We start from the raw sequence: 14237 nt of genomic DNA, 5'->3' as shown, positions 1-14237 counted from the left end.
CTGCAGGGCCACAATCGGCGGTCCCTGGTGGTGGCAGCACTATGGAAACTGTGTGATGCGTACTTCGGAGGGGGGGGGAGGGGGGGTTGGCAGAGGTGTAGTAATATGTGGATTACTTCATGTAATGTGACATTTAAAAGATAAAACAGTGGTAGTATAAAAGTAAAACAGCATGATGTAGTTCATACCTGTTATTGTGGAACACAGCATTGACAAGATGAGAATTCATCATTCTACTGACAAGCTGTGCACAGCACAGTCTATATCATACCAGTATTATTAATTTTCCTTTTTTATTCTAAACAGTGGAAAATCCAAGAAGGAATGTACCAATATTTCGAAAAGGATAGTTGTGACTCGCCATATACTGGAGGCACTGAGTCGCAGATGGACACTACAAAAGGACTGTCACAATATAAGTTTTCGGCCAACAATGCCTTTGTCAAAAATAGATCACACACACACACACACACACACACACACACACACACACACACACACGACTGCAGTCTCTGGCAGCTGAAGCCACATTGCCATCAGCTGCCAGGGACTGCAATCATGTGTGTATGAGAGTGTGAGAGTTGCGTTTGTTTGTGTGTGTGTGTGTGTGTGTGTGTGTGTGTGTTTATTTTTGACAAGCACCTTATTGGCCAAAAGCTTATATTGTGACAGTCTTTTTATTGTGCCTACTGCGACTCAGCATCTTTTTTATTCCATTTGCATATTGGGTGCAGGGAAATAAGATTGTGTACATCCCTCTGTGGTTGCCCTAATTTCTCTCACCTTTTTCTCGTGCGCTCCATGAGAGGTGTGTGATTGTGGTAGAATAATGGTTATTCGGTCTGTTAAAGCAGATTCTCTAAATTTACCCTGCAAGAACATCATCATGTTTCTTCCAAGGATTTCCCTTTCAGTTCCCCAAGCATTACTATTAAACCTCCATATAGGCCATACCAAACTATTACAATCTTAGCAGCACATCTGCCAGTTCATTTGATGTTAGTTGTCGTACCTGTTTGATAAAGATACCAAACACTTGGACAATACTGTAGAACACTTTAGTATCTCATATGCAGTTTTCTTTACAAGTGCATTGCATTTTTCGAAAACCATTCCAACAGATCTGTCTTCCATTTGCTTTCCCTAACATTGATTGTATATTATGTTCCCTTTCCATGCCGCTTCAGAGTAATGCCACTAAACACTTTTACACAATGGGAATGCTTATGATGTTCTACACTAACTTTGTAATCAGATACTGTGGGGTTCCTTCTCTTTATTGCAGACATAATATTACATTTATTTAAATTGAAATCGAGCTGCGATTAAAGTTTTGTCAGATCATTCTGCAGCTCCTTCGTGTCGTTCGACAGTTAACACTTTTTGGAATACAACAGCATCGTCAGCAAACAATTCCATAGTGCTGCTGATCCTGTCTTATAAATAGTTTACGTGTGGTGAAAACGTGAGAGACCTTATTATCATTTATGTATAGTGAAAACATGAGAGGTCAACTTCTTTTGGGCACACCTGATGTTACTTTAGTTTGTGTAAAACTTTCATCACCCTATATAACATTCTGGGCTATATTAGTCACATAATTCTTGAGCCAGTCACATATTTGTTTTATAATCTATAATTGTAGGTATATTAGTAGTCAGCGATTGGTACAGTGTTGGAACACCTTTTGAAAATCCAGGCAGATAGGATCTACCGTTTCAACTGCATCTGTTATTTGAAGCTTGTTTTCCTTTGGGAATGTTATAATGCTTGAGTTAGAATATGTTCTAAGATCCTGCAACAGACAGATGTTAGCAATATTGGTCTATATTTCTGTGTGTCTTTCTTTTACTCTTTTTGTAAACGTTGATGACCTGTCATGTGAGACTAATCGCTGCCCAAGTGATTCCCTATAGTAAAGGAGCTATTCCATGACATAGTCAACAGATTTTCAGTATTGGTAGTGCTAATATCAATACATGTCGTTTGTGAGCCTGCGAATGGTAAAACATTTGTATGGTAATATCCTTATGGGTTAATACATTCCTAAATGCTGACTTTACCATTTCTGCTTTCTGTCTTTAGTTTCAGCATCAGACAGATAATGGGAAATTGAATGGAAGGTTTGGGTTCATTCGTTGATATTATGTATAACGAAAAGTACCGTGGATTTTATGATGTACCTTTTGCCAGGATATGACTGAAAATTATTGTGCATTTCATGTGTGGCCATTCTTACAGACGCATAAGTTGCTGTTAACTTTTCTATAAGAGTTTTCCTGCAGTTGTTTTTATAGCGAGAGTGAAGCAGTCTCCGTTTTTGCAACATAATGTAAATAGTACCATTAAACCAGATTGGGTCGTTGCTGCCTTATGTTATTGCACTTGGAATGTGATAACTAGACTGTGGATTATATCTGTCACCATTTACCACAACTGTTCTACATTTGTCAGATCTAAACTAAATGCTCTCTTAAAATAAGTTGTAGTGACTGTGTTGGGCAACACAAATACTCTCCTAGCTTTCTTGATAACTTTTTTGCCTTTGGTGACTATCATTCCTACAATAGCATCATAGTAACTAACACGTCTCTCATTGGTAATATGCTCATGAAGAGTGAGTCTCTCTGCAATTAGAAGATCTAATTATTTCTTTTGTGTATTATATGTTGATGACTAGACTAGCACCACCATTCATACTGCTTAGTACTTTCTCTTTGCTTATAACTTAGCCATTTTAAGCTCGGAAATAATTTTTGTAATGCTTTTAATATTAAACCCATTACTCATTTGAGGATACCAAGTGTTCTTTGACTCTAATGTCAGTTGTTTTTCATGAATAATTATTTTTTCCTATTATTATTCCAGCTGCTGATTTTCTTCTCCTTCTTATGGTTATTATTGTTATTATTATTATTATTGTTGTTGTTGTTGTTGTTGTTGTTGTTGCAAATGTGGATTCCTTTAATGTTAAAGAGTTTAACAATTTAAGAGAATATTTTGGCACAACCACAATTACAATGTTGTTGTGACCGACATTAAAAAAATGCCATTGAGTTGAAATATTTTCTTATATTTTTAAATAACATCCATGATGTGTAGCCATGGATAAAATTAAAATTCCATATAAAGTTAACTATAATATGTTATATATTCACATGTTGGTTGCAGTTTCTTCCTGAAATTATTTTAACCATTGATTTATGACATCACACATGGGTTATTACATTTCTTACATCAAGTCCGTTATCCTGCAGGAATTAGATGCTTCACCACCCTCGGATGTATACTTATCACCTCGTGATAGACAAATTCTGGATTGGCACTTTGCTAATCTTGAGTTTGCAAATGCCACACCTCTGGACAAACTGTCTTTGAAACACTGGGATCAAGATGATGATTTTGAGTTTACTGGTAGCCATTTGACTGTGAGAAATGGATACTCATGTGTGCCAGTTGCTCTTAGTGAGGGTTTGGACATTAAACTGAAAACAGCAGTACGCCACGTAAGATATACTACCACTGGAGTTGAGGTAAGACCAAAAGACTAAAGAGTATAATCTAACATTTGCACTGTTTGACTGTAATAATAGGTGTACTAGCAAATTTTACATGAAACTAAAGCTAAAGAACTATTTTCAGTTTCATTAGTCAACATCTGTGTTTACTGATTATTAAGTAGAAGTATTTTTACTTAATGTGTAAACAAACAAATGAATGTTTTATTAGACATGACAGCAAATATAATTCACTGTGAGATGTAGCTTTCAGCACTGTCTATATTCTAGTAGCAGTGTCGATAGTTTGTTGTCTTTTGAGAAACTTACTTGTTAAAAGATATGAACAGAAAGTGGTTTGGTGTAGTCATCCTTGCAGTAATGTCATAAGATTCATGAACTGACATAATATGTTAGATATCTACATGAGTAATACATCAAATGGTGATGCGTATAAATTTGTTTGTGAAGATTGTGTTCTTTACAGGCAGCCTCATAATAGTGTGCAAAAGTTACATGTTTCCCTTTTGTAAAATTGTGTTAGCAAATACTCCAGCAAGGAAGCTTTCTTCACAATGTTGGTGTAAGGCATTAGTAAAGACCTGAAACTATAACATGTATTTTTTGTGAAACTGGCACTCTTTTGTATGAACATCCATTCATATTTATGTGGCCACTGCTTATGTTAGATGTCAATGTGCAATAACAATTCACAGATGGCAGCACTAACAGTGGAATGTATATAAAGCATGTATAGAGGTTGTGGAAACCAGAGCAGGCATTTTCTTAATGTGGAAATGCAGTGATGTATCTGATGTCCAAAAGGGCATTCTAATTAGCTTTCAGTCAAGGGTAGAAACAATCAAGCTATCCAGTGTGGACACCAAGGCAACTGTGGTGCACTGTGTGCCGTAGATGACAGTTGCGAACAACAGCTGCAGAGGCATGTAGGAGTAAATAGACATGCAACTGTTGAGCAACTGATGGCCCAGATGAACCTAAGGGCTACCAACAGTGTCTCCTCGACAATCGTTCATTGAATGTTGCTGTGTATGTCTTGCAGTGAGTGCCTGGTTCGAGCACCCATGCTGATTGCTGTCCATTGGTGATGAAGGTTGGAATTTGCAAGCCAATGCTGTAACTGGACTTCCACTGAGTGGCAACATGTAGCTTCTGCACATGTACAGCTAGCCGTTGGAGTATATGGCAATCATCAGAAGGGTCCAGGCCAGAGAAGGGTGGGTGATGGTTTGGGCATTGTTTTCTTGGAATTCCCTGGGTGATCTTATCATCCTGGAAGGTGCAGTGGATCAATACAAGTATGCATCTATTCTTAGAGACCATGTCTACCCATAGATGCTGTTTTTCCTCCTCAGCATGATGGCATCTACCAGGTGGACAATGCAATGTGTCACACACCTTATAGGATACACGCATGGTTTGAAAAGCACCAGGATGAGTTTACCATATTCCCTAGGCCACTGAACTCCTCAGACTTAAACCAGATCAAGAATATATGGGACCATGTCAATCAGGCTGTTTGTGCCGTGGAACCTCTATAGAAAAATCTAGTGCAGCTGGTCACAACACTGGAGCTGGCAAGGCTCCACATCCCTATTGATACCTTCCAGAGCCTCGTTGACTCTCTTCGTGCACATATCTCAGTGGTCTGTGCTGCAGGTTTTGATAGGTGGTCACATTAATGTGACTGGACAGTGTGTGTATGAATACCGTATTTACTCGAATCTAAGCCGCACTTTTTTTCTGGTTTTTGTAATCCAAAAAACCGCCTGTGGCTTAGAATCGAGTGCAAAGTAAGCAGAAGTTCTGAAAAATGTTGGTAGGTGCCGCCACAACTAACTTCTGCCATCGAATATATGTAGCGCTACACAGGCATGCTTAGCAGGCACAAAGATAAATACTGCCGCCAAAACCTCTACGTCAGTAAATAAATTAAAAGAAAAGGTAGAAGAATGTAAACATTATGCCATGTATTCTTTTGTGTTTGCCGCCTAATGAACTACAAAACTGGAGTGAGACGAGCAAACGCGCAAGAATATACATAATATGTCATGTTTATATTCGTATTATTCTTATGCTGAATAGTGATACAATCAGAAATAAAGCACAGCAACTGACTAGATTTTTAAATCTAAGATGAATCTAATTTTTGTGCAGAATGTAATGTACTAAAGAGGCGTCTGCAAAGATTTTCAAACAGAGGAAAATTTTCGTTAAACTCTCGTTCAGAACATCGTCTGTCATATGCAGTCTATTATTTGGTTCCTTGTTATCAAAGAAAGCTGCAGTGTAAGTAACAACAAACAGCAGTCTCTTGCCATTATTTTGCTAATGAGACAATCTCTCTCTCTCTCTCTCTCTCTCTCTCTCTCTCTCTCTCTCTCTCTCTCTCTCTCTCTCTTTTTTTTGAATTGTAAGCGATGGTAGCGCGCACAAAAGCAGCCATGCAGCGAGCGGCAACAGGTTGTGAAGACTCGTTATCAGAATGCAACAAACAATGCATGGCACAGTACAATAATGCATTTTCAGCTTAGAGTGACGTAAACACTTATAGCAAAGAGAACGGCACTTATCAGATCAAAGCAAAGTAAGCAATCGATTCAGACCAGACAAAGCACGTGAAAAAGGAAGGGTACTCATATAAATATGGACAGAGTGCCTGGCACATAGCAAAGGCTACTTGGTAAAGCTTAACTCTTAAGCTTACAACTCGAACCAAACTACTGTAGCTGTATCTTCATCCATTCAACCTCAATTGTATCATGTTACAATAGACCAACTTTGTTTCGATTTAGAAGTGCGGTCTAAAACTTTCCTCTCCCCTTGAATTTCGAGTCTCAAATTTCAGGTGCGGCTTAGATTCAGGAAAAATTTTTTTCCTCAATTTTGAGTCTCATTTTTCAGGTGCGGCTTAGGTTCGAGTAAATATGGTACACTCTGATACAAAAACGATGTATCAATTGCCCGAATGAGATGGAAATATCATTTACAGACAAACAAATGATTAAAATTTCAGGAAAATTGTATGATTTATTCAAGAGAAAGAGCTTCACAAATTGAGCAAGTCAACAATGTGTTGGTCTACCTCTGGCCCTTACGCAAGCAGTTATTTGCCTTGTCATTGGTTGATAGAGTTGTTGAGTGTCCTCCTGAGGGATATCATGCCAAATTGAGGTGGTTGGAGTGCCCTGCTCATAAATCAGACATTCTCAACTTAGGGATACCAACCTGACTATCGCCTGCCATTTGGCCTGACAACCAGGAGTCATGGTCTGGGATGCAATTTCATACCAGGGCCCTCTGGTTGTTATCTGCTGCACCCTTACAGCACAGTGATATATTGACTGCCTTGCTTTGTTGTCCTTGAAGCCATCCTGAGCATACATTTGAGCAAGATAATGTCTGCCTACATGTGGCAAGATTTTCTACTGCTTGTCTTCGTGTTTACCAAACCTTATCTTGGATAGCAAGATCACCAGGTCTCTCCCCAATTGAGAACATTTGGAGTATTACAGCCATGGCCCTCCAACCAGCTTGGCATTTTGATGATCTAATGTGCAGTTGAACAGAATTTGGCACAGTATTCCTCCGGAGGACATCCACCAATTCTGGCAATCAGTGCCAAGGTGAATAACTACTTGCATATGGGCCAGAGGTGGACCAACGCTTTATTGAATTGTTCAATTTGTGAAGCCCTTTGTCTTGAAATTTTCCTGAAATTTTAATCATTTGTTTACTAAACCTCAACAGTCATTTTCCTTCACCCTTTTTCCTTCTACAAGCTCGAAAAGCTTGCAGACTAATACCTTTATATGTGTATTTTTCTGCTGCTGCTTGGTGAGTAGATTTTTTTTATCTACATTAAATGTAAAAGATTGCTTTGTTACATGCCTAAAGGCTAAACCTTAGTACTTTGAAATGGATGAAGGAAATTAAAAAGTATAGTAAAAGAGAGTGAATAGTTTTTATTGTGCATGGCAAGAGCTCTTTGACTGGACTGTTTCCTTTTACAAAAACTTATGGATTTTTTGACGTCTTCTTGTTTTCTTCTTTTGGTTCAATTTTAAGTTTTCAACAAATGATTGTTACAGTCCAGAAGAAGCAGCATTATGTCATCAGTAAACAAGAGTAGATGTAAGGTGTTTCAAGACATTATCTATCTTTTCCCACCAATTTGATCACTACAAAATCCTATTGTATGGCCCATACTTGACAACACTACAGATAGAATTGATAAGGTACATGAGAGTTATTTTTGGTTGTACTACTACTCTGTTCATGCTTCATAGGGAGACTCTCATTGTGGTCAAAATATGTTGATCTGTTTTGTTTTCAAGTCACTATAGTGTGGGCAACATAATGTGACACTGAGGCACAAGTGTGAACAATCAAGAACTTTGATTGCCATAGGGCTGAGGAGCAGACAGGGGGAAAAGGTTCCAGCTGCCTCTCACAGAGCAGCCAGTCTACAACCGCAATTTACACTCCTGCAGAAGCAGAACAACTGACACATGATCATTGTGAGATTTGCACTCAAACCTTACAATGAACCAGGATGAGTCTTCACTTGTTTCAAAATAACAACCAAAAACTATGAGCACTACATAACACAAAGCAAAATAGAGAGCACAAAGTGTTTCATAATGGCTACCATGTAGTTGCTTACTGAGATTGGCAGCATTGTAAAAGAGGTAGCTCAGCCCTGACCTCTACCAGTTTCATACACAACTATAGTTCAAAACAACAACAACAACACCTAAAACTGTCATGTTAAGATGTCCCATTAATGCCAGCCCGAGCTAGCAGGCAAATGCATTTCTTGATTCTAACAAGATGGAAAGGTCCCACAGCAAAGTTCTAGTTTGCCATACCATTCAACCATCCACAACTGATGTGATAGTAGAACATAACTTAAGAGTGCCACGATATAGTGTTGTGTTTATTTTGCAAACACCTTCTTATACACATTTTCTTTTAAAGCTGGTCTTCACCAGATATTGTGCAATATAAGTAAGCAGAAAAAGCTGTTTCAAAAGACCTTTGATAAAATAGTTCTTCTGGATACAGTTTGCATTAAAATACCTTTTATTAGGTAATTTTGTATTTTGAGGCAGTGTTTGCATCTATATTCGCATTTATCACAAATGTGAATTTTTCATGTCCTTAAGTATTAAATGGTTGCAGCATATGCATATATTTAAAGGTCGGTCTCTCTCTCTCTCTCTCTCTCTCTCTCTCTCTCTCTCTCTCTCTCTTCTCTCTTCTCCTCTCAGCCAGACTGGCTTCAACTGCCAGAAATTGGTCATATATGTGTGAGTTGTTTTGCACGTGCACGTGTGTGTGTGTGTGTGTGTGTGTGTGTGTGTGTGTGTGTGTGTGTGTTTTCGACAAACATCTTGCTGGCCAAAAGCTCATTTTTTGGCACCCTCTTTGTTGCACTCACCTAAGACTCAGTCTCAGCATCTCTGCTTGATGGTGGATAGCAACTATCCTTTTCATAATATTGTTACATTACATCATGGATTTTCCATTGAGTATTATTACTTAGACAGATTATTTCTACTCAACTTTGACTTTTTGATTAAACTAACATTTTCTCTTGTCACACACAAGTAAATTGTGATTACAGGTTGTGGCAACTGATTCGCGTTGCCATGGAAATCCACTGAACTTTAAAAGTGATGCTGTACTATGTACCCTTCCTCTTGGAGTGCTCAAGCAATCAACATCTGCTGCTGCCCAGGATACTGGCAGACCAAATGTTATACAGTTTGTTCCACCACTACCTGACTGGAAGGTAGCAGCAATACAGCGTCTTGGTTTTGGAAATCTTAATAAGGTATTGTACCAAAAAGTTTAAAATATGGGTAATGCTCAGAACTGGCAATTAAGTACAACACAGATTTGATGCAGTAATGAACAAACATAATTTCACACAAAGCTGTGTACAGAATTCACTGTGAGATCTAGCTTTCAACATTGCCTATATTCTAGTAGCTAGTAGTTGCCACATAATTATTACTAAAAAATAATTCATTAATTTACAGAGTAATGTTAAGCTTATTTTCACTTATGTATTACATTCAAGGGTGTAGCCAAAGTAATCATCAGATTGATCCCATTTGTTTAGACTTGCAATACTTCAAAGACTTTGAAATGATGGTTGGCATGCACTTCTTCTGTGCACCACATTTGGACACACACACACACACAGTTCATGTTTTTTACTCTTTTGGAATCATCAAAGAAAAATTAGTGACTTTTTTGTTGAGAGAGAGTCAGTCATCGACAAGAAGCCTTAAAATGTGTGGGATAAAGATCCAGCTTATATCTGTTATTCCTGCTCTGTGTGAAAGACTGTGTCAGGTAGAATGGGCAAAGGGAAAAAAGAGGGGGGAAGTGGGAGACAGGGTTTGGAAAGGATAGTTAGTGGCTGGGAGGGAGAGGCAAACCTAAATAGTTAGGAATTATCATCAAAATAAAATAAGAGAAATCAAAGTTCGAACAGAAAGGTTTAGGTGTTCGTTTTTCCAGCGCGCTGTTCGGGAGTGGAATGGTAGAGAGATAGTATGATTGTGGTTCGATGAACCCTCTGCCAAGCACATAAATGTGAATTGCAGGGTAATCATGCAGATTTAGATATAGCTTATCCTTAGGATCTCCCACTGTTTCCTGCCATTGTACTTGTCAGTTTCTGTTTTCTGTCTCCTTTGCTAAAAACATTACAATGCCTTCCTGGATGATGAAGTCCAGTAGTTTCGCAGTTTACCACCCTCAGGAGGCTCACACCTTTGTGAGTATGTGCTAGGTCACCACGGGGCCCCAGACCTTGCTGTGCTACTTCCCTTTCTGTGCTGCAAGTCTATCCTTCTACTATTTGAGTTTCCTCCGTGCCTTTCCTTTGCATTGTCTTCTTGGTGCCGATTATATGTATATATTATTTGTGATTTTGAACACTTATGTTCTTCACATCTGGCATCCTCCAAAACTTTGTTCTTAATTGTATGGTACCCATGTTGGGTTTGACTTGCTACTCCTTCTCCAAATTTTACGGAAGTACAGAATATGCAGGGAAAAATCACCCAATTCAGTGTTGATTCCAGTTTTTGTCTTTTCTCTCTTTACACTATCCCTTCTTTATTGTAAAGGTAATACACCCAAAACCCAGCACAGTAGCCATTCTGTTGTAGGGTGAGGATGGGTGGGTGGGTGGGGAGGGGGGGGGGGGGAGTTGTCCATCAAGTGCCTGCCTGGTGGTAGCCCCCTGACAACGCAGAGATCACATTGCTGGTGCCGGAACTGGAAACTCCTGATGCAAGACAATGGGTGTGTGGCCATTATGGCTGAGGCTTAGTAACTCCAGGCAGCGGATTACTGGCTGAGCAGCTGTGATTGTGTGGCACCCATGGGGAGAGCCCCCATTCGGAGTGGGTAGTACCATGCAGAAGATTTGCACATGAAGTGAAGTAAACACAAGGCCCGGCATTGTCTTCAGATGGGAAAGATTCGTCTGCATCTACGCAGATAATTCGCAAGCCGCCATACAGTGTATGGCGGACCACTACTTGTCATTTACTTTGCTGTTCCGCTTGAAAATAGAGCGAGGGAAAAAGCATGTCTGTATGCCTCTGTATGAGCCCTAATTTCTCATATCTGATCTTCGTGGTCCTTACACACTATGTATGTTGGTGGCAGTAGTAACGTTTAGCAGTCAGCTTCATATGCCAGATCTCTAAATTTTTCTCAGTAGTGTTTCTCGAAAAGAATGTTGCCTTCCCTCCAGGGGTTCCCATTTGAATTCCCAAAGCATTTCCATAACTCTTATGTGTTGTTTGTATCTACCGGTAATAAATGTAGCCACCCTCCTCTGAAATTGCCTTGACGTCTGCCTTCAACCTAATCTGGTGATTTTCCCAAACACTCGAGCAGTGTTCAAGAATAGGTCGCACAAGGGTCCTACATGCAGTCTTCTTTACTGGTGAACCATTCTTTCTAAAATTCTCCCAGTAAACCAAAGTTAACCATTTGCCTTTCCTACCACAGTTCTCACGTGCTCGTTCTATCTCATATCGCTTTGCAACATTATGCCTAGATATTTAAGCAACTTGGCTGAATCAGGCAGGACACTAGTAATACTGTATACAAACATTACAGGTTTGATCTTCCTACTAATCTGCATTAACTCACATTTTTCCACACTTAGGGCTAGCTATCCTTCATCATCAACTGGATATTTTGTCATCTTGTATTGTACTACAGTCACTCAGCTTCGACACCTTACTGTAAACCACAGCATCAGCAGCAAACAACCGTAGATTGCTGCCCACCCTAGATAAAGAAAACAACAGTGGTCCTGTCACACTTCCCTGGGGCACTCCTAATGATACCCTAGTCACTGGTGAACACTCACCGTCGAAGCGACATACTGGGTTCTATTATTTAAGAGTTCTTGGAGCCATTTGAATACCTGTGAACTTATTTCATCTGCTCATATCTTCGTTAACAGCCTGAAGTGAAGCACTGTGATTTCCTGAAATGTAGAAATATAGAATCTGCCTATCACCTTCATCCACAATTCTCAGTATGTCACGTGAGAAAAGGGCAAGCTGAGTTTCGCACAAGCGATGCCTTCTGAAACCATGCTGATTTGTGGACATAAGCTTGTCCATCTCAAGAAGGTTCATTATATTTGAACTCGAAATATGTTCAAGGATTCTGCAGCAACAGAAGTTAGGGATATTGGTCTGTAATTTTGAAGGTCCATCCTTTTACCCTTCTTATATACTGGAGTCACCAGTGCTTTTTTCCAATGGGTGAGAGATTCACGATAAATGCAAATTAATTAAGGGGCTAATGCCATAAAGTACTCTTTTTAAAAATCGAACTGGGATTCCATCTGGACCTGGTGATTTATTTGCTTTCAAATCTTTCAGTTGGTACTATATGCCAGGTAAGCTTATTATTATGTTGTCTATGCAGGAGCCTGTCCAATGGTCAAATGATGGTATATTTGTACGATTCTCCTGTTTGAATGATTTCATAAACGTGAAATTTAAAATTTCAGTTTTCGTTTTGCTATCTTCAACTGCCACACCAAACTGGCGAACAAGAGTGTAAATAGAAGCCTTAGACCTGCTTAGCGATTTTACATATTATCAGAATTTTCTCAGGTTATTATGATGTAGAGGAATATGACCCCATAATATTTCCTTCCCTGGCTACACTGTGGGAAGATGGACAACCCAGTTCTCCGGGTGGGGAAGGAGGAGGCATTTTCTATCAAGTACCTGCACTTTGGTAGCCCCTGGCAACATAGAGATCACACTTTGGTGCCTGAGCTGGGAATTCGCATTGCAAGACAAGGAGTGTGTGTCCATTATGGCCGATGTGTGGGGTCTCCAGACAATGGTTTACTGGCCAAGTGACTGTGACTGGTGGGGAGAGCCTCCATTCGGAAGATTCACACATGAAGTGATTTAAACACTCTTCCCTAGTGGCCACAAGGCCCTAGCAGTGTGTGGAGGTGGGGAAGGTTATTAGGACATATAACCTCGTAATGTTTTCTTCCCTGGCTACTCTGTGGGAAGAGGGACAAGCCAGACACGAAATACTTTACCAAATACTTGATACGTACTTCGACTGATGGGGGATACTTTTTTTGCAACAAAACCATTATTTATTGTTGAAAACAATGAAGACAAATTTGAGGAAGTTAGGTCCCGGGGAAAAATATGAGCTGGTTCGTTATTAATTAAAAGTTCCTCTGCTGCCCACTCCGTCATTCTTTAGGCGTATGATTGTCTACATGACATATCTGTTACCATTGCCCCACATAAAACATTGCATATTGTCAAAAGAGTCATCCTCTGCAGAGATCTTCACTCCACACAGATGAGGAGCTGCTGAGTAATCTTCACCGGAGAGGTGAACATTTTGACAGATGTGTACAAAATGAGCTGAAAGATAATCATGTGGATACAGGCATCTTTATCTTAGCCCTCAAAGGGAATGTCCTCTTGGAGAAAGCTAACGTCGTGGTATACAAGTGCGATTAAAACCATATGTCCCACCGTCTATGAGGTGCTTCGGATGTTTATGCTTCAGGCATATGTCATCCCATTGTCTGGGAGATCCAAAATGTGGAAACTGTGGAGGGTCACTCCATGAAGACAGCCCTTGTGATCATCCACCTTTGTGTGTCAGTTGTGTGGAATATCACCATCTATGTTTGCCAGATTGCCCAGTTTTCAAGAAAGAAAAGAAGATCCAGGAATAAAAATCTGTTGACCACCTGTTTTATACTGATGCAAAGAAGAAATATGAACGTCTGCATGGATATGATGGTCAGTTACACTAACATCACAACCATCACCCCCTCCTCCTCCCCCTACCCTCAACCTTCCCCACACCAGATCTCCAACCGTCCTCCTGTCCCGTAGTTCCCACAGTACCTTCTGTGGGAACCATTTCCTGCACCAGCCAAAGAAGCATTCTCCATCGAAGGCATCTACCAGTGACAGGGCTCCCTCTCAGAATCCCTCTTCCCAGCAGTCCCCGGACCGGATGCCCAACACCAGACAGTGGCTGTAGAACTGTCCGCTTTTCATCTGTATACACACTCAGTACATATAGCCCCTTGAATGAACCTTACCGACCAGAGGTTTACAAGGAAAACAAGAAGAAGAACAAGAATCAGGACAAGGGTCCTCCAGTATCCAT

At 39.9% G+C, this 14237-nt stretch overlaps 1 protein-coding gene across 5 annotated transcripts in view; it reads left to right on the top strand.

Annotated features, from left to right (window-relative positions):
- LOC126284166 (lysine-specific histone demethylase 1A) overlaps positions 1–14237 on the top strand; it is a 111295-nt gene that overhangs the window by 63484 nt on the left and 33574 nt on the right. For all 5 annotated transcript variants that reach the window (XM_049982897.1, XM_049982898.1, XM_049982896.1 and 2 more), the window contains exons 8-9: positions 3258–3533; positions 9148–9357. In XM_049982897.1, the coding sequence (XP_049838854.1) occupies positions 3258–3533; positions 9148–9357 (486 nt within the window). The remainder of the gene's footprint in view (positions 1–3257; positions 3534–9147; positions 9358–14237) is intronic.

This window comes from Schistocerca gregaria, chromosome 8 (genome assembly GCF_023897955.1).
Source record: "Schistocerca gregaria isolate iqSchGreg1 chromosome 8, iqSchGreg1.2, whole genome shotgun sequence".
Taxonomy (NCBI): Eukaryota; Metazoa; Arthropoda; class Insecta; order Orthoptera; family Acrididae; genus Schistocerca; species Schistocerca gregaria.
The sequence above is the reverse complement of the archived record's forward strand: the minus strand, read 5'-3'. Positions and strand labels throughout refer to the sequence as shown.